Raw genomic sequence first — 19,689 nt, 5'->3', positions numbered from 1 at the left:
CCAGGTGAATCTCTTTGTACCCATTAAGATGTTGATCAAATTAATGAATACAATAACATCCCATCAGGAGGGCTTTAATAGACTTTGTGTAATTCGGACATTGACGACCTTTTCAATGGGTCCAAAAGAGACTGAATTGGCATTAGGCTGTGAGGCATTTGCGAACTACTTCATGCACAAAGTCTTGACCCTCCGCCAATCTCTCCCCGCCACTATTGATACAGTATGTGAACTAGAGGCCCCTGGGCAGTGGTGGGATTCAAATAATTTAACAACTGGTTGTTTACAAGCACCATTTTAACAACCGGTTCTGCCGAAGTGGTGCAAACCTGCTGAATCCCACCACTGCCCCTGGGCCATCTTTGGGTCTTTTCTTGGACCACTTCAGTCTACTTGACCCGACGGATGTGGACAGGATCCTAGATGCTGTACGATCTACCACTTGTCCTTTTGACCCGTGCCCTTCCTGGTTAGTGCAAGCCAGCAGGGAGGAGCTTCGGAGCCACCTGTTGGATATAGTCGACAGCTCCCTTGAGCAAGGAGTTTCCCCTGGTCAGCTTAAAGAGGCAGTGGTCCGCACACTCCTGAAAAGACCGCATTTAGATCCAGGAGATCCGGCCAATTACCACCCAGTTTCAAATTTACCATTCTTGGGCAAGGTAATTGAGCAAGCGGTAGCGGTTCAGCTCCAGCGATTCGTGGATGATGCAAACGTATTCGATCCCTTCCAATCTGGCTTCTGCCCTGGACATGGGACCGAGACGGTGTTGGTTTCCATTGTGGAGATCTCCAACTGCACTTGGATAGAGGTGGTTTGGTGCTGCTGGTGTTGTTAGACCTCACCGCAGCGTTCGATGTGGTAGATCATGACCTTTTGGTCCACCACCTCGCTGATATTGGGATTTGGGATTCAGCCTTGGAGTGGCTAATTTCGTTCCTGTAAAGGATTCAATAGTGTTGATGGTGTAGTAACCTTGAGTGCATTCCACAGCCCGGGCGATGGGCCAGCTTCATCGGCGGAGACTTTATCTTTGCGCGGGAGATGAAGACTCCGTTCCCATGGGAAGCAGGAGGGGGGGGATGGGGTGAATGGTGTTATAACCTGTGCTTCTGGCGGGAAGTGTCATTCCTGCCACTACGTGTACGTGAGCTTTCTAAGATGTCTTAATAAACGGACTTTTACACCCCAAAAGCCTTTTATTTCTGCTTCTATGGAATTCCTTACATTGTGGCAGGAATCCTTAATTCATCTATATTCCTAGTGCAGTGGACCTCTGGTGTCTTGACATGGAGAGGTTGACGTTACCGGCGTGGAAGGTGCGTGAGTTCTAAAGAGGGTTCACCTTTCTGATCTGAGGAACCGCAGGAGAACGGGTCTTCACAGGGTTTCTTTTCCGGCCCTCGTGATCAGCACGAGTCTTCCTTTTACTCTGTTGAACGGTAGACGGACGCATTTCCACCATGGGGACTTCATGAGCCGCCTGGGGCGCTGTCTATGGATCGGTAGCCTGTGGATCGATCTCTACCCGCTGCAGGATTACAAACCCTTGTGATGCAACCTTCCTGTCAGCGGAGGAGACGGGCCTGACCACCTTTCATGCGCAACCCAGGAATCCATTGAACCATTCCTGACTCGTGATTTTGGTGATGCTTCCCAAAGAACCACCGCACAGCACTGGGGCCCGTCCGGCGATAACTTCGGGATCTAAACCTGGGATTGGGAGGGGTATCCGTATCAGTTTCCAATCGACCCCTGATCCGGCTGTACGCATCGCATTCCGAGGTGCTCCCGGAGCTACCGTGGCTACGTGTTCGGCGTCTCGCTTCCAGATGACCTAAGAGTCCGGAAGAAAGCCTGCACTCCCAGCCGATCTGTTCCTCTCCCATCGGCGAGACCTGATGAAGAAGTGGGCGACCGGCAGATGCCTAAGAAGCATGACCCGCGGAACGCTAAAGGCGGGAGGAGGAACGGCACAGTTGCAGTAAAGAGCTAAAACCTGCAGAGGACCGGAACGGGTAACGAAAGAAGTTCAACTCGAAGTTGACCGCGCTAAAGATGCGCCTAACGACAATAAAACGATCACGAACGGGCAACGCTGAAGCTGCTTCAGGCTTGCGCACGCAAAGCCGCAGCTCACTGAAGCTCTTAAACGTTTGATGGGACCGCTCCAAACTTCCCTACTTCATTTTGCAACTCAATGCCCACTTGGAAGACTCATGATGATTTATAAATCGGGTCTGAGCGCTAAAATACGTGGGACGGGCTCAGTCCTGGATGGGCAGCAGCCATTGGTTCGCGGACTTTTGATTTGGTAAGATCAAGACTCTCAGACGGTGCCTCGATTCTCCAAGCCTTAAGAGCGTCAAGATCCAGGCGCCGAATGAAGCTATCCGCGACCATCAAAACTATCCAGCAAGGCAACCACCGCTTGCAGAATTTATTCGTGAATTTCGGCGTGCTCAATTTCCTCCTGAGGCCTGAACGCATGAAATGCTAATACTTCTCGGATGCTGTGGACGGCAAGCCGCGGAAACGTGTTTTTAATTCGGCTCGCGACTATTGCAGATTGGATCCAGTTAGTCCCAGGTGGCGCCTTCGCTTGGAATACGCCAGGCCGGAGGCCGCCTTCACGCTTCAAAACCCGCCACTGTGCCTACCCGCCAAGCTGCTTCTCCAGCCGCCTTCACCGAAACTTTCACTTTCTGAACGCCGCCGACTGGGTTGTGGGTAAGTGTCTTTATCGCGGAGGGCCAGGTCATTCAGCCAACTCGTCCCAAGAAAACAAAAAACTAACCGCTTCCAGCTACGCCAAGCACTCCATCTGCCAAGCCACCACGTAGATCGGGCCGCCCGGACGGGCTCGCTCTAAAGCGTCATCGGCTTACTCCAGAGGAGGGGAAGCAGCTGCTTGCCTTTCTTCAGCCCCCCCCCCATGGACATGGGCCCCACTCCTGATGCGGTGAGTGAAGGCAGCCTCCCATTACTGTCCAAGCCGCTTGGCCAACCCCGCTAAACACCACACTCGCGATTATACCGCCCTTTGTGATTCTGCATGCCCACTGTTTAATGCGCCCCAGGTGGCAGAGGAGCTAGGTTCTGGGACTCAAATTCCCTGGCTAAGCTCCATACCATTCACACCCAAATGGACGGGTAGCTCCTCGGGAACGTAAGGACCGCCCAGTTCAAACACAGCCGTTCTCCTCCTCATGTAATTCATTGGGAGAAAATTAGTTTTATTTTACCAGTGGCCAAACACTCCATAGTTTTGGGCATGCCATGGTTATTGTTACATGAACCAAAGTTCATTTGGAAAGAACGGATCTTAGAATTCACTGACCCTCCCCGCGTGAACATACATGAATTGGGAAACCCAACTTCTCCTGACACACCCTCCCTGGTTTCAGCCGATTACCCCGATTCTATTGGCATCCCACCTGGCGACAAGATTTAGCCAGAGTTTTTCAGGAGCAGGAATGCGATCAGTTGCCACCCCACAGAGACACTGACTGCAAAATCGCGAGACAACCAGGGCTTAACTGCCCAAAGGTAGAATCTACCGTGATGAGGTCCCAATGAGGAGAAGGAACTCCGCGGCCTTGGACAAGAACTCCGCCATGGGTTCATAATACGGGCGGCTACCAAACACACACACGCTGCTCCCGCTTTGTTTGTAAAAGAAAGATGGGTCTTTACGGCTTTGCACAGATTATCGAGGTCTCACGCGGTCTCTGTCCAATAAATATCCTTTGCCTTTGATCAAGGACCTTTAGATGCACTCGCAAAGGGCTTTATTTTACTAAATTGGACTTAAGAGAAGCTACTACAGGGTCAGAATTGCTGAAGGCTATGAACACTTGACTGCTTTTAACACAAAGTTTGACAGTTTGAATACTTGATAATGCCATTCGGGTTAAGTGGGGCCCCCGGGGCTTTGTATGGCCCTTATCAACGGTTCTCCATGATTTATTGTACAAGGGAGCGTGGTATACTCGATGACGCTGATTTACTCACAAACCATAGAAGAGCATGAAACATTGGTTCGAGAGGTATTGAAACGCTTTGCTCGACAATTCTCTCTTTGCCAAACTCTCCAAAATGCTGTTTTCACCAGACCTCCATTGACTATTTAAGTTAATGGATCTCGCCTCGAGTGGGCTTGAAAATGGATCCTGCTAAAATTGACGAGTCCTCCAATGGCCTGCCCCCCACCAACCGCGAAAAGAGCTCCAATCTTTTCTGGTTTTGCTAATTTCTATCACGACTTTATACCCCAATTCGCTGAACTGACTCTCCTCTCACAGACCTCTTAATGCGACTAAGGGTAAAGATCCACTGTCCGCCAAGCCCGGGCCCCTTTCCTGGTCCAGGAGTGTCAAACAGCCTTTCAACTTCTTAAAGTTCGGCGCTACTTCACCGTAACCTATCCTAAAGCACCTGACCCAGACTTCCCATTTGTGGTTCAATGAGATGCCTCGGATGTTAATTCTGGCGCAGCCCTGTTGCAGAAAAAATAAAGATGGTAGGCTGGTTCCGTGCTTATTTGTCTAAGAAATTCTCTTGGTGCTGAACTCAACTGGACTGTAGGGGATAAAGAGATCAAGTGCCATTAAAGTAGCACTCTCCACTTACGCCACTGGCTGGAGGCTAAACACCCCTTCAGGTTTGGTCGGATCACAAAACCTGGCAGCTCTTTCCACCCTCTTCAAGATGTCTCGCAAAACAACTTCGGCAATGATTTCTTTCTCGCTTCTTTACAGTCCATTTTTCCCCGAAAACCAATAACCTGGCTGACGGCTGGCCACAATTCGAGGTGGAGCTGCCTTACGGTGACATTCCACGACTGCTCTCCCTCCCAGTTGGGACTGGCTGTCACCCCATCTCAAACGCCCACCTCCTCCTTCACCCCCCCATTCCTAGTCTCGCCTCTCCTTCGCGAACTCGAGGAGGCGGGCTGCACGAGCCTCCAGCGAAGAAGGTGACTCCCACCACGCTTGGAGAATGGAGTTTACGGAGGGGCCTGCCTCCCTCCTCGCAAGCAGGTTCTTGAAGCTGCCACGATGCCCGCCGCTGGACATTTTGGCTTTCTGAAAACTCTGCATTTGGCCCTCACCATTCTTTGGTGGCCAAGAATGCTAGCGACATTGAGGCATACATTAAGGGCTGCTCGCTTGTGCAGAAGCCAAAACTATCCCGAAAGCCCCATGGACTGTTGAAACCTTCCGTGGCCTCATTCTTTGGGAAGTCATCTCCACATGGATTTTATTACGGATTTGCCCGAAAAGTCATAAGGCAACACGGTTTTGTGGGTGGTGGTGGACTTATTTTCTAAACAAGCCCATTTTATTCCACATGTGCTTCCATCCTCCGCTTCCTAAGTTGGCACGACTGTTCATTCAACATGTTTACCGCCTCCATTCGGCCTCAAGTAAGGTGGTCTCCACCAAGGCCCCCACCATTTCAAAGTTCTGAAGGCGCTTTTGGGGTTGTTAGTCATCGTCACTTCTACCACGCTCAAAGTGACGGGCGTAGACGGAGAGAACGAACAGAACCCTAGAGCAGTATTTACGCTTGTTACACCAACTACCACCAAGACAATTGGTGCGAAGCTATTCGCTATGGAGTACTTATAACAATGCGTTCATAGCAGTACAAAAGAAAACCCCTTTGAAATCGTGGTTCGGTCGCCCTTCGCCATAACTACCATGCAGCTTTGGACCCTCCAGAGTTTCAACAATGGATTTCATCCTAGCCGAGGGATGGAAACGGTCCAGACCGGGCCTTTACAACAAGCTAAGGACTCCCAAAAGCTGCAGCGGGATAAACACCGCCGGATTTCCGGGCGTGTGGGCTCTTGCGTATTTATCTACAAAAATCTTAGAGACGTGCATAAATTTTCCAAACTTGGCAAAGATTCGTGGGATCCTTTACCAGATTACTAAAGTGATTAATGATGTCACTGCCCGCTTAGATTTGCCTAACTCTCTTAGTAACATTCATCCTGTCTTCCATTCCAGCTTGCTCAAGGAGGCCCCCCCGCCTCGACAGCCTGGCATGACCTGGGCCGAGAGGCCCCCACCGACTATTATTGATGGTCACAAGCACTACTTAAATTGACGCTTATCCTGACTCTCGCGACCCAAACGCTTGCAATATTTAGTCTCGCGGGTGGGATATTCCTCTGGGTATAATCAATGGGTTTTATTCGAAAATATTGATCGCTCTACCCTTATTTCTGCTTTCCAATCGCCAGCTCCAAGATAAACCTGGGGAGGGGTCTTTAAGGAGTAGAGGTAAAGGATTCAATAGTGTTGATGGTGTAGTAACCTTGAGTGCATTCCACAGCCCGGGCGATGGGCCAGCTTCATCGGCGGAGACTTTATCTTTGCGCGGGAGATGAAGACTCCGTTCCCATGGGAAGCAGGAGGGGGGGATGGGGTGAATGGTGTTATAACCTGTGCTTCTGGCGGGAAGTGTCATTCCTGCCACTACGTGTACGTGAGCTTTCTAAGATGTCTTAATAAACGGACTTTTACACCCAAAAAGCCTTTTATTTCTGCTTCTATGGAATTCCTTACAGTTCCTCTGGGACCAGGGACAGCAGGTAGCATCGAGGGGTGAGATCTCCAAATGTCACCCCATTGTATGTGGGGTGCTGCAAGGAGTGATACTCACCCCAATGTTCTTTAACATCTACATGCCCCCGCGGGAAAGTCTGGTTTGGAGTTTTGGGCTGTGGTGTCACCAATATGCAGATGACACCCAGCTCTTGTTCACAATGGAGGGCAACCCGATCTCGTCCCCTGATGCTCTCCTGCATTGTCTTGACGCCGTGGCTAGTTGGTTGAGTGCAAGTCAACTGAAGTTGAATCCTACAAAGAAGGAGGTCCTGTGGCTGGGGCAGGGGGAGTGTCCAGTGGCTTTTGGCCTGCCTAAGCTTCATGGTGAGACGTTAAAGTTAGCTTCGTCCACCAAAAGCCTGGGGGTGATCCTGGACCCATCTTTATCATTGGTAGCCCAGGTCATCCAGACGGCCCAGGCGGCTTTCTACCATCTGCAACAGGCACGGCAACTGGCCCTGTATCTCTCCTGTCCTGATCTGGCCACTGTGATCCATGCCACGGTCACCTCTAGATTGGACTACTGCAGCTCACTCTATGCGGGCTTACCTTTAGCCATGATCCGAAAACTGAAACTCTTGCAAAATGCAGCAGCCAGGCTTCTTTCGGGGACAACATCTAGGGACTGGATTATGCCAGTCCTATATCAGCTACACTGGCTGCCAGTCGAGTACCGGGTCATGTTTAAAGTTCTGGTACTGATCTTTAAAGTCATTTGCAGCCTTGGCCCTGCATATCTAAGGGACCATCTCTCCATGTATCACCCTTCTCGGCCCCTTTTACAGCCCTGGCCCCTACTTGGTGGAATGGGCTCCCGGGTGAGATCAGGGCCCTGCGGGACTTACAGAGTTTCCGCAGGGCCTGCAAAACAGGCATTTGGCCAGCTGCGGTAATATTGATCTCTCATCATATAATAAACATCTGGCCTCCTGTGGGTACGGGAAAGGGGGGAAGGGGGGAGTTGAAACCATCTGTGAGTTGCATATGGTTCTTTTAATTGGTTATTGGTTACTATATTGTTTTAATTGTTTTTCACTGTTTTTATGGCTAATGTTGGACACTGTCCTGAGCCCTTTGTGGGTATACAAATGTGATGAAATAAATAAATAAATAAATTTGTTTCTTCTGCCCAGATCCTTCTGTATCCTATGGTTGCTTAGGTCAGTCTTCTCATTTCCCTTTGCTCATAGCAACCTTGCTGCTACTAATCCAGTGTTGTACTGTTCTTTCTTCAACTTAAAAAAAAATCCATTAGTAGCTCTCAAAGAAATATTTGCACAGACCTTAGGAAATTGAATAATGCAACCAAAGACAACAACCATTTGGAAGATGTGGGTCTTCATAAACAAATGAATGGGAAGTCACTCCTTTCATGGACTAAGTGTGAATAAACACTCATGAGTTGAACCAAAATTGTATGAAAATTGCAGACCTTCTTAGATGGTTCGATATCAGTGTTTTGAATTGCATTTACGAATGAAATAGCCCTTTCAAAATGTTACTTGCTGAAATGGAAATTTCTAAATACCCTTCTGTAACAAAAGCAACCTAATAATACTTACCATTGCTATTATCTGTTTGTGTGTGAAAAGCACCTCACCTGTGTTACCTCAATAATCTTTACAACAACATTGTGTGGCATATAAAAAGATATGGGAGCTCAGGCTTGCCTAAATCCTGAATGAAATTTGAAAAAGTCACATTCTGGGTCATCACTTACACTCATATAAGTGTTTTGTTTTTGTTTTAACTGGAGGATTTAGAGCTAATCATTCTGCTTCACAGTGGCTGTTCCATGATACTGACCCTACTGGAAAGCAGGACTAGGAATGTGCAGCTAATGTCTGGCATGCAGGTGGCCAGCACATCAATCCAGCATTCTGGTCACATGCAAAAGTGCTATAGTCAGTGGAGAAAGTTGATGTTGTGAAGTGGTTTTAGTCTGGTCTTTAGAAAAAGAGGGTTCTGTAGTTTCCATCCAAGTCTGCTCTTTTTTTCTTATTGTGTGTTTTCTCTCACATGCACATTTAATGCTACCATTTGTGATACCTCTGGCTGAGAAAGAACAACAGGTGGCATTTTCTGAAATGACACCAGAGCTTATCTGTAAAATAACAGAGCACAAAGTTCTCCCTGATGGCGAGTACCATACTTCCCTCTGTGAATAGCCTTCGGGCATGGAGAATGTAATAAATAAAATCAGGTTTTTTGCACACTTTTTCATCTGCCCCACTTTCCTTTTTCCCTGAAGAACGTGCATCTTGCATCCTGTGAGAAGATAGAAAAACAAATGTCAAATGTTTATTTGTGCAACAAATAAAGTACATGACTGTACATTTACATTTCAGGTAAATTTGTACTTCCAGGTCTTCTGTGCAGTTACTTCCTTTATCCTTTATCTGACACAATGCTTTAAAAAAATAAAACTAGGAGTAATATCTTGGAATAACATGTAGGCATATACCACTGGTAATTATTTCTATGCCAATATCATATTGAATTGTTGCTTTTTAAATGCAAATAACATTAATTCAAATCCATTTGAGCAAGAGATGCTCTTTGTATATAGTGCCCACTGACTACATTTTTCTTAATTTTCAGTGAGGTATCTTTGAAGCTACAAAGACTTGATGCGAGATACACTCATTTTGAGTCTCCATAGCTTTGAAGATGCCACATTGAAATTTTTTTAAAAGGAAAGTGACATGTTGCTAAAATTAGTAAGCAGAGCTGAGTTGATTCATGTACTTAAATCAGTGAAATGGCACCCAGCAGCAATGCTAGCAGAGACATCTCTGGAAAAAACTCTGCACATGGAGGGTGGCATGGAGAATCACAAGTGGCACAAAATGGACAGTGCAACAAAATGAAACTGACAGTAGGGTGGCAGGCAGAAAAACAGAACCATTTTTGCCTGAAATGCTTTATTTTCCACATTATGCAGGGTGTGGGAAATGAGAATGGTTACTTTTAAAATATTTCCCAAACAATTTAAGTGTTTTTGTGTGGAAAAAGCCACTATCTATGAAAAGAGAGGAAGAGCCTGGAAGGAAGAAAAGGGAAAAAAATTAATTGAACTGATGGATTCCTTCTAGCAATCAGAAGACCTCAGTGATTTACCTAGAAGATATATTTCCTACAGCCTTCATCATATACTTTGATGTAAGTAATAGACCAAGAGAATTATCATTTAATTTACCAATGGGATAGTAATATTTGTTATATAAGAATGTCCTTCTGGGCTTTCCCTTAGATTAAAAACAACAACCCTATTTTCATTTTATATTTTGCTAAAAGTTGGGGGAGGGAAAGGGAAAAAAACTGCTTCATGATACATAGGCCCTCATTCAAATACATATTTCCATCTCCATATTTAGCCCAGTGTGTTTTGGGGTACAAAAGCTGGATTCTGAGATTCATGCAGAGATTCATACTTGGTGTTCAATATGTGAACAATGTAGTTGCCAGACTGGGGAGATCAGAATTTAAATAGCTACTTAGCCATGAAAGTCACTATGTGAAAGCCAGAGTGGTATAGTGGTTAGAGTTCTAACTAGGATCTGGGAGACCTTGGTTTGATTCATCACTCTGCCATAGAAGGTTGCTGGGTGACCCTGGGTCAGGCACATGCACTCAGCCTAACCTACCTCTCAGAGTTGTTATGTGGATAAAATGGAGGAGAAGAGGATGAAAGCTACCTTAAGTTCCCTTTGAGGAGAAAAGTGGGGTACAATTGAAGTAAATAAATAAATATGTGATCTTATTTATTTATTTATTTAATTTAATATACCACCCCATTCCCGGAGGGCTCTGGGCGGTGTACAACATAAAATCATCATAAACAACCATAATTACAGTAAAAACAGCAGTTATTATCCCAAGACAGCGTCCCACCTGAACCTAATCCTCCTAGGAGGAGGAAGGAGGGGGTAGTGGGTCTTGATGTTATTAGGGACCATTAATTCCAATAGTGGGTCCCACTGATGTTAAGGACCCCTAACCTGGGGGGGGGGCACACTCAGCAGCTGATTTCTCCAAAAGCCCAGTGGAACAACTCAGTCTTACAGGCCCTGCGGAAGTCACCAAGGTCCCGCAGGGCCCGGACAGTTGGAAGGAGAGTGTTCCACCAGGCAGGGTCCAGAGGCTGGTGATAAAGCGCCTCTGGGCCCAAGTGGGAGGGCCAGCTTACGATCATTGAGGGAGCCAGGATCTCCAGTAAATTAGCCTCTGCCGCAGCCTATGAGCCAGCTAGCTGGGATCTCTATGGGTAATGCGTCCCAAAGGTCCTGAAGGGTCCCAGGTAATGCGATAAGGCCTTGAAGGTCAAAACCCACACCTTGAAGATGATTCGGAATTCAGCTGGGAGCCAATGGGCCATTTACATGCTAAAATTTCTCATAGGATATTAGTGAGGGACAGAAATATGAGGAAATGAAATATTAAAATGAAATATTTATTCTAACTCCCTCAGTGAAGGAGTTCATGACATATTTCCTCTCATCTCACAGAGTCCACTGAATGGACATGACACAACTTTCTAGAAATCTAATAAATGCAGAAATATCTGTGTCTGGAAGAGGTGAGGGAATTGGGGAGTAAAGGTTATAGTCATCTGATCTTGGAGTGGAATGGTCTGATGAGCAGAGCTGAGTGACCAGCACTTAGCTCTGGTAGGAGGACAACACGTTGTTCAATAATATCACAGACAGAATGGTTTCCAGAGACATTGAACAAGGGCTACTGGGGGAGGGAGCTTCTTACAGGGAAAAAAGCGACCCTTAATTTCCCAGGACAAAGAGGAGTCCTGCCTTTCTAGGGAAAGACAAAAGCCTTAATGGTTGAGTCGTCAATGTAATGGGTTGAGGCATCACCTTGATGGTCCAAGCATGGGAGTGCCTGAAAGGGGAAGGTAACTGATGAAATTACAGCTATAGAACAATAACAATGCAAATGAAGTGGTCATTAGAGAGATATTAGTCAGAGGAAGAAACATTGAATTAATACAACACTGGGCAGGCAAACACATTACCAAATCCATTATCTTCACAGGGTTGTATGGTCCAGAGCTGGAGATGGGAACTTTCTCTAGGGCAGCAGTATTGTGTTAACTTAATCTCTTCAGGAAGGGTGTCAGAAAGGCATTATACAAGGCTGATTTGGAGAGGAGAAACCCAGACAAGATTTTACTTACAGTGTGTCCTTGTGGGTACATTGAGCCAATGCAAAGAATAGGCTCCCCTTTTTGCCATTGCACTGCTAGACAAAAAAGCCCAAGGGGCTGGCAGGATGAATAAAACAGAGCACCCCACCATGTGTCAATCTGGCACTAATTGGACCACTGGATCCTTCTCTAGGAGATAAATGGACACCCCCATTTAATAGCAGGTAATGACTGGGTAGATGGCTATGTACGGAGCATAGTATGTACCTAGATAAGGGGTGCCAAACAGTAAGTGCTCTTTGGGATTTGTCAGTCAGATCCAGTGTGGGGATAGTTTAATGTCTCCAATCAGTTTGCTTATATATCTTTTCCTTTTCTTATAATCCCACACAGCTGGTGCATAACTATATAGTGTTTTTGCAGATATTCATTAGCAGGCATTTATGTGTAGAGGAAATGCATTGCATAGGGATCAGTCCAATATGCTCCTATTCAATGACTTCAACAGACTTATTTTGCTAGTAAACAATTTCAAAATGTGGGATTTCCATATTCACAGAATAGCAATAATGACTACTGCAACTGCTGAGAAATTGAGCAGAGAAGGTAATTAATACTAGAAGGATTTTTCCACTGTGGTCTACAGCAACCAGGAAAAGAAGAAATCCTTCAAATACTTAATGTGAAAACAGCTTAAAAAACATATTAAATGTCCTTGTCAATGTTAATTTTATACAGCATGAACTTTCCAATAGGAAACGGTTGAACTCTTGGGTATCCTATTACTTGCAAGGGTGAAGTCATATATTGAATTGTGTTGACTTTATGACTTAAAAATGACTTATTGTCACAAAACATCTCTTGAAAATAGCATACTTGCAAAATCTCAAATCTATAATGGGATACTGAAGTAGCATTCATTTTATAGCAACTTCTAAAGGGGGAAGGATCTGCCTTGTGCATCACTGACATCCTTCTTTTTCATTGAAAAATATATCTGTCAATCATACTGTCCCTGTAAGAAAGTGCAAGAAAATATGAAGACATTACCATTCTGACATAATTTACAAGATTCAGTTTTTTATTGGACTTTTTCGGACTAGTCCCAGTATTAAGTTTTGATGTGGTACCATGTCAGACGTCTCACATAGGATTGTTTTTACAAAACACATCAATTCAAACCTACATGAAGAAAATGGCAGATTCAGGAGGGCGGCTAAAACCTCCCAGGAGGGTGGATAATGTGGCTGAGGCCACACTGTAGCTCCTCTCCACACATTGCCATAGTTTCTTGAAGTGGTAGGGGTCCCATTTCCCTGGTCAGCTTTGGGTATTACTCCCAAGCAGAATATTCTTTTTTTTTGGTGGGGGGGGAGAAAGAACACATAGCATTGTGTACAGAGCTACATCACTTCTGGTTTTTAAAAGTGACATAGGGTAGCTATAAGATAACAAAAGTGACATAGGGTAGCTATAAGATAACAAACTTTTGTTTGTTTTGGTTTACCAGCAGGACTAACAGCCTCCCCATATCCCCACCCATAAGTACCTGCCAATTGCCAGACACAGTGTGGAAACTCTATGAAGTGGTGATGTATGTAGACGAATATATCTTTCCTGTTATCTACACAGCTAAGTGGTCAGCTCCAGGGTGGGAAATTTCTGGATCTGGGAAGGGTGGGGTTTAGAATGCAGAGAGATCTCAGCATGGTATATTGCCATAGAGTTCACCCTCCCAAACAGCCATTTTCTTGAGAGAAATTTATATCGATAGTCTGGAGATCAGCTGTAATTCTGAGAGGTCTCCAGTACCCACCTGGAGACTGAAAGCCTTAGGCCATTTCCCCACTGAGAAATTAAATCCAGATACAACCAGGTTTCAAAAGAAATGGCACCTTTTCATCATGGTTTCACTCTCTTCACTGCAGCGTGTGTGTGTTGACGACATCGATGTCTATCATGGTTTCAAACAGTGCAGCACTCCCCATGATCACACAGTCAAATGCGTGATCTGCTCAGCTGCTCTTTCTTCCTTGCCCTGATTGGCTGTTGCGTTGTGTTGGGGCAGGAATTTTTAAAACTTTTTTTTGGTACAGCTATGTCACCACATGCCTGCGTAGATAGAACAGTAGCTATTTTTCGTGCTAAGCTATGTTTATGCGCGGTTTCAGCACTCTTTACCCACGCAGCTGCGCTGGCACAAAAGTCCAATTTTAGTTTAAAGTTGGCACAGAAATCACGTTCCATGCAGCCATGTTTCAACATAGCCTCCGCCAGTATGAAACAAAAAAAGTTGTGCACGCTTTGCGCACAGCCCACTGTGCTCTGATTGGCTGGAAGGCTCTGTGTCACTCCCTACGGTGGGAAAATAAATCTAGATTCAACCCCCAAACATCCCCACCGATCTGGCTTTGGGCGTGTTTTTTTTAAAGGTTCACTTCCCTGCAGGTTCTTTAAAAACATGTGATAAGGGGGAGATGGAGCAACAGAACCGAGATGAATCCATGTTCGGCAGTTGAGCTGTGGGGAGTTCTTCCTGAAACCTGGATATTTCGTGTGAGTATCACACGATTAATTGACCATGAAGATTTCACATTTGATGCAGGAAGGAATGACAATGCAACAGTTCAGTGAGTAATATGACAGGTCCTTTGTTTATGTATAACATCAGAGTGTTTGATTGGCTTTCAAACAGATCTACCTGCAGGCCAGAGACTATAAAACACTATGGCATGCAGAAGTATCAACATTAAGTTACATTTCACAGAATCTGACAATTGATCATGTAGTTATGATACAGACTGTGTGGCCACATCAATGGACTTGGAACTGGTCACTGCTTTCCAAAATGCCTTAGTGGAGCTGGCCACAGCCAACTGCCCATTCTGAGGGTTGATTCAGTAGAAGCGAGATGCCAAATTGGCTAATTTGTATAGTATTGGAGCAGTGTCTAAGTCAAAAGTGATCACAGGACAATCTTTTTTTCCCAAAAATCCCTCTTCCTGCTCCTATCTAATTGGTGTGACAGGAGATGGGGCCTACTTTGATACAGTTATTCTTTATTATTATGTGTCATGAAATACCTAATAAATCCTATTTTCTCTGTCATATCATTGAGAGAAATGCAAAGCAATAATCCAGCAAGTTTGGTATAGTGTTTGGAGTGTTAAATTAGGATTTTTGACACTCAGGCCCATTCTAAATGGGCCAATAAACATGGTTCAAGATGCTAAAAAACCATTTTGCATGGGAACTTTGCATGGCTTCTGCCCCTAAAGCGAGTCTGCCCCATGTTATTTCCCCCAAACTGGGTTTTTCAAGAATTGCACTATTCATAAACCTTTTTTAAAATCCCAGGTTGCAGTCGCTTGCGAGCGAATGGGTGGCCAGGCAGAAGTCACTTTATTCAGCTGTACTTTCCTTTTTTATTATTTCCCAGCTTACATCTGCGTATCCACACAGGCACAAAGGGTCATATCGTGGTATCATGAGACATCAGCATGACTGTGTGGGGTTCATTTGTGCATGCCTGCATAGCTGCACATCAGTGGGAGGTAAATTTAAAAAAATAGATGTGCCTCTGTGCAAACGCATGACAGCAACCCACATGGTTTCCATGGGCTCCAATCGCTGCCTGCACAGATGCATGCAAACCGTAAAACAAGATAGCAGGTTACTTTATCCCAACTGCAACCCACTATACATTTGCTGTGCAGAAAGGGCCTTAGATTCAAATCCCTACTATGCCATGGATCCTTACTGGGCAACTTTGGACCCCCCCTAACCAAATCTACAGGGTTGTTCTGGGGATATAATGGAGGACAGGACAAAAATGTAAGATGCTTTGGGTTCCGTTGTAGAGAAGGGTGGAGTATAAATTAAATTAAATAAATAACAATAACATTTAGGAAATTTTATATACTGATTACATCCCCGGAGCCCCTCGGGGATAGGGCGGTATAAAAATCTAATAAATAAATAAATAAATAAATAAATAAATAAATAAATTCATTCAAGAATCATCCCTTTACAGAGACGAATAGCAGGCAAGCCTCTCCCCAGTTAAAGCAAACCTCTTATAAGTGATTCCATGGTACTGAATTTTGTACTCCATATTTTAACATCAAGTGCTACTTTAAAAAACTGCTACATTGTGATTTTTTTAAAATAAAATGGGTGAGGGGTCCTTGCTCTGCTTTCTGATGTATGTTAGATTTCGTAACAACCCACATAGAATGGGTTTCTATCCTAATATCTTTTTTTCCCTGATAATGGAAAAGCAATTTTGTTGTTGCAGGGATTTCCACCAATTTCACCTCCCAAGACAGACCACTATGCTGTTCATAAGGTCTGCTGACCTCTAACAGCAATATGGCAGGGATCCAGTATCAGTGGTTGGCAGAAAATTTCTGCTCCATGGTCTCTGCTCTGCTCATGGATCTCATAGAATACAAACAACCAGTTCACTATGTCATTCGGAAGTAAATCCAACTGAATAATATTGAATATACTCCTGCTTGGAATTGGTCCCTGTGTTCATTGTATTTGGGAAAAAGTAAATAAAATGGAAGTTTGAGTTGATTCTTGACAAGAAACTTTTTGGGCATAGTTTCTTCAGGCTAAACTATAGAACTCTTTCAGAAGTTTAGATGCCGCAAACAATTACATTATATATGCCAACCATTTGAGCAGAAATGATAATTAAAGTAATGCATCAGTCTACTTCATTGATTTATGCATTTGAATAATGATTCCTGTTTAGAATAGCAGAAACTATAATGTATTCACTGATTTTTTTAAAAAAAGAGATGCACACAGAAAAATGACCTTTCCAAATGTAATAAGAATAGTATTTCTGAGCATTTAAAAGCATGAAGGGGTGTTACTATCATAAAGTCAATTGGGAACTTGTATTGCCAAGAGAAACACTACTACATACTGGCTGCTTCAATTCCACACCATTATGCAGAAAGGAAATAGGGAAAGTCTGCTCACTCAGAACATAAGAGGTTTGTACAATTAAAATTGAAGTGACAGTGTTTAGGAGTTTAGCTGGAAACAATAGAGAGCAAGCAAAATAAATGTAAAACAATGGAGATGAACCCTAAGTGAGGACAACATCCAACCTGGCCAAAAGGCTTCAGCCAAATGAAAATCCCACACTCATTGTTTCATTATTGTTTGTATTCTGGTAGCATCTAGCAGGCTCCTGCTGATCTCAGCCCCTCTTTGTATTAAACATTACAATGTTTATTGAAGGAAATGGTCTCCTTTCCCCCAAAGAATTAAAACTCTTGTCAGATGGAACAAGGAAATATTATCACTTACATTTTCTGAAAGCAAAGAAAATAGATAATGCATTTTGGGGTTTTTTTAATGTCCATTAGTTAAAGTTTCATACTACAGAAATGATCTTAAAAGAGGTTTGGGCAGTTGTTGAATAATGCCACTAGAGACCTTGGATATTTATGGTACAAGGTAAAAATGTCCCAGAGCCAAACTACACATTAAATAAAATTCTGTGACTCTTAACTTTAAAAAGCAACAATAACAACAAATTAAAAACACCAACAATCAAAAAAGCTGGTAGAGGTTACTTAACCCTTTATCCATGCATTTTTTAAAATTCAAAATTGCCTTTCCAGTTCCTTCACAACTTATCAGGGGAGATAGTTTTTTTTTTCTCTGAAAGTACATAAGGAGCCTGAAGGGGGTATGATTTTGAGGAGAAAAAACAGCTGTAAGCACCACACACACACATTTTGTTCTTGACTGCAGCCTCCAGTGGATACTTTTTATTTTTTTAAGACAGAAAGTTGCACACAAAAAATTCATTGTAAGCAATGTCCTTGATTTTACCCTTTGTTAAAAGTTGTCCAGCTGCCTCTCATTACCTTTTCACAATCTTTGATTCTTATCTTAGATTCCTTTTTTCCTCAAGATTACCCTGAAACAGTGGCCCTTATTGCACAAGTCACCGACAATGTTTACAGAACATTTTCAATCCTCCCCCTTTACTACAGTGTTTGTCTGCATTCACCTTCTCCAAATGCTTCATGGCCACCATGAGAGGCTTTTTCTCTTTTGGAGGGCCATATGTAGAAATGATGCTTCATAGAGTCTTTGCTTAGATTATCTGTAACTGTATTTAATCAGTGTTTCATAGATTTAAGAAAAAAACACCCACAGAGAATGATGGAAGAAGAGGTGAGGGGGAACCAAGTAAGCTCATGAACATGAAAAATGGTGCTGGGGGGGGGGGGGGTTGGGCAATGTCACAGAAAAACTGCAAGAAGAAAATCTTTGTTTTGTGTAATCATGGGTTACTCATGAGTAAATTTGCCCATGTTCAGCTACAGGAAAATGGTGCTAGGGAGAAATTGAGCAAGGACAGAAGTGTGGAAAACAACAATGGAAAAAATAGAATGTTTAAAAAATGATCACACAGCAAGAGAAGATGATTTGAAAATATTTCAGACAAAAGAATAATTATAAAAGGAGTTGCAGAAAAAAGTGGTCAAGCTAAAAATAAAACATTTCCAAAACCACGGGGAGAAAAGTTGTGGAACTCCACAGAAGGAAAATTAAATTTTTTTAAAGTTTTAAAAGCTATGTGTGGAAAGGGTCTGTATCAGATTAAACTGCGTTGGTGTCTATAAGCTAATAGTAGTAAATTTCGGTCCAATCCCCACTTGAAATTTGCACGCAGATCAAAACCTGTTCGTTGTGAAACTGTGTCCTCTTCATTGGAGTTTCTCCCTCCCCACCACAGCGATCACACAGCAGACACACCCGGTTGCAGAACTCTTAGCAATCCCCACTACCAGGCAAGCTCGCTTCACCAGTCTCCCCTGATTGGCTGGCATGCCTTGATGGGGCGGGACCTTTTCCCACTGCGGAAATGTACATTGTAGGGGCGTGATAAAAAAACAGCGTGTAAACGTTTAACGTTTAACTGTTTAACTGTGCAAACAGTTAATCGTTACCTGTATGAACCATGAACGATTCAAAGTTACGTGTTTGACTGTTTAATGTTTGCATCCCCTTCTGCTGGCCGATCGCAAAAGCGGAAATGAAACCAAGGAAAGGCTGCATGTGCATCGCAGCGCTGATTGGTTGCCCAAATTCTGTGTCACACTCCAGGGCGGGAAACGAGTCAGGGTTTCAACTCTCATCCCTCCCCTCGGATCAGCTCTGAACCGTGTTAATGGGGTCTATGCCACTTGCAACCAGGTCCTGCCAGAATGCAGATTAACGGGGAGAACGAGCACCAGAAATGGAATCTGCCACACAAGCCATGGGGAGGTCGTCCCTCAAACCTGGTTAGTTTGTGTTCTGAAACCTGGCTAAGACGGTAATGGGGATTCGACCTTCATCAATTAAGAATTTCCCACATCACCAATTTGGTGCAAGGTAGCAGAAAACCAAACATGGAAAAATAAACAAAAGAAACCCCAACCCCCCCCCCAAAAAAAAGACATCTAGTAAGGCAGCCATGTGTACAAGGACATAGGTAAGGGGGCGGGGTTCTTGGGTTCAACCCCCCAATTACATGTCCAAAGCTCTGCCCACTGTTTGTGTTTTTTTGTATTTTTAGTTTTTTTAGGTTTTTGGCCTGCAGGGAGTGCAGTTTTTAGGCTAGCAGCACCTAAATTTCAGGGATCTTTTAGGAGACTCTCCTGATGATATCACCCATGTTTGGTGAAGTTTGGTTCAGGAGATCCAAAGTTATGGACTCCCAAAGGGGTTTTCCATTGTTTCCAATGGGAGCTAATAGAAGATGGGGCTACACCTTTGAGGGTCCATAACTTTGGACCCCCTAAACCAAACTTCACCAAACCTGGGTGGTATCATTAGGAGAGTCTCCTAAAGATACCCTGTAAGTTTGGTACTGCTAGCTAAACAATTGC

The 19,689-nt window shown here is 44.2% G+C and overlaps 1 protein-coding gene across 1 annotated transcript; it reads left to right on the top strand.

Moving 5' to 3' along the window:
- The first annotated feature begins 557 nt into the window (after positions 1–557).
- On the top strand, positions 558–7,752 carry LOC125433843. Its single transcript, XM_048498747.1, has 2 exons — positions 558–934; positions 6,579–7,752. Exon 2 carries the CDS (start codon positions 6,678–6,680, stop codon positions 7,509–7,511), a length of 834 nt encoding a protein of 277 aa, XP_048354704.1. The 5' UTR covers positions 558–934; positions 6,579–6,677; the 3' UTR covers positions 7,512–7,752.
- Positions 7,753–19,689: the final 11,937 nt, after the last annotated feature.

This window comes from Sphaerodactylus townsendi, linkage group LG05 (assembly GCF_021028975.2).
Source record: "Sphaerodactylus townsendi isolate TG3544 linkage group LG05, MPM_Stown_v2.3, whole genome shotgun sequence".
NCBI lineage: Eukaryota > Metazoa > Chordata > Lepidosauria > Squamata > Sphaerodactylidae > Sphaerodactylus > Sphaerodactylus townsendi.
This window is presented reverse-complemented; position numbering and strand designations above follow the sequence as displayed.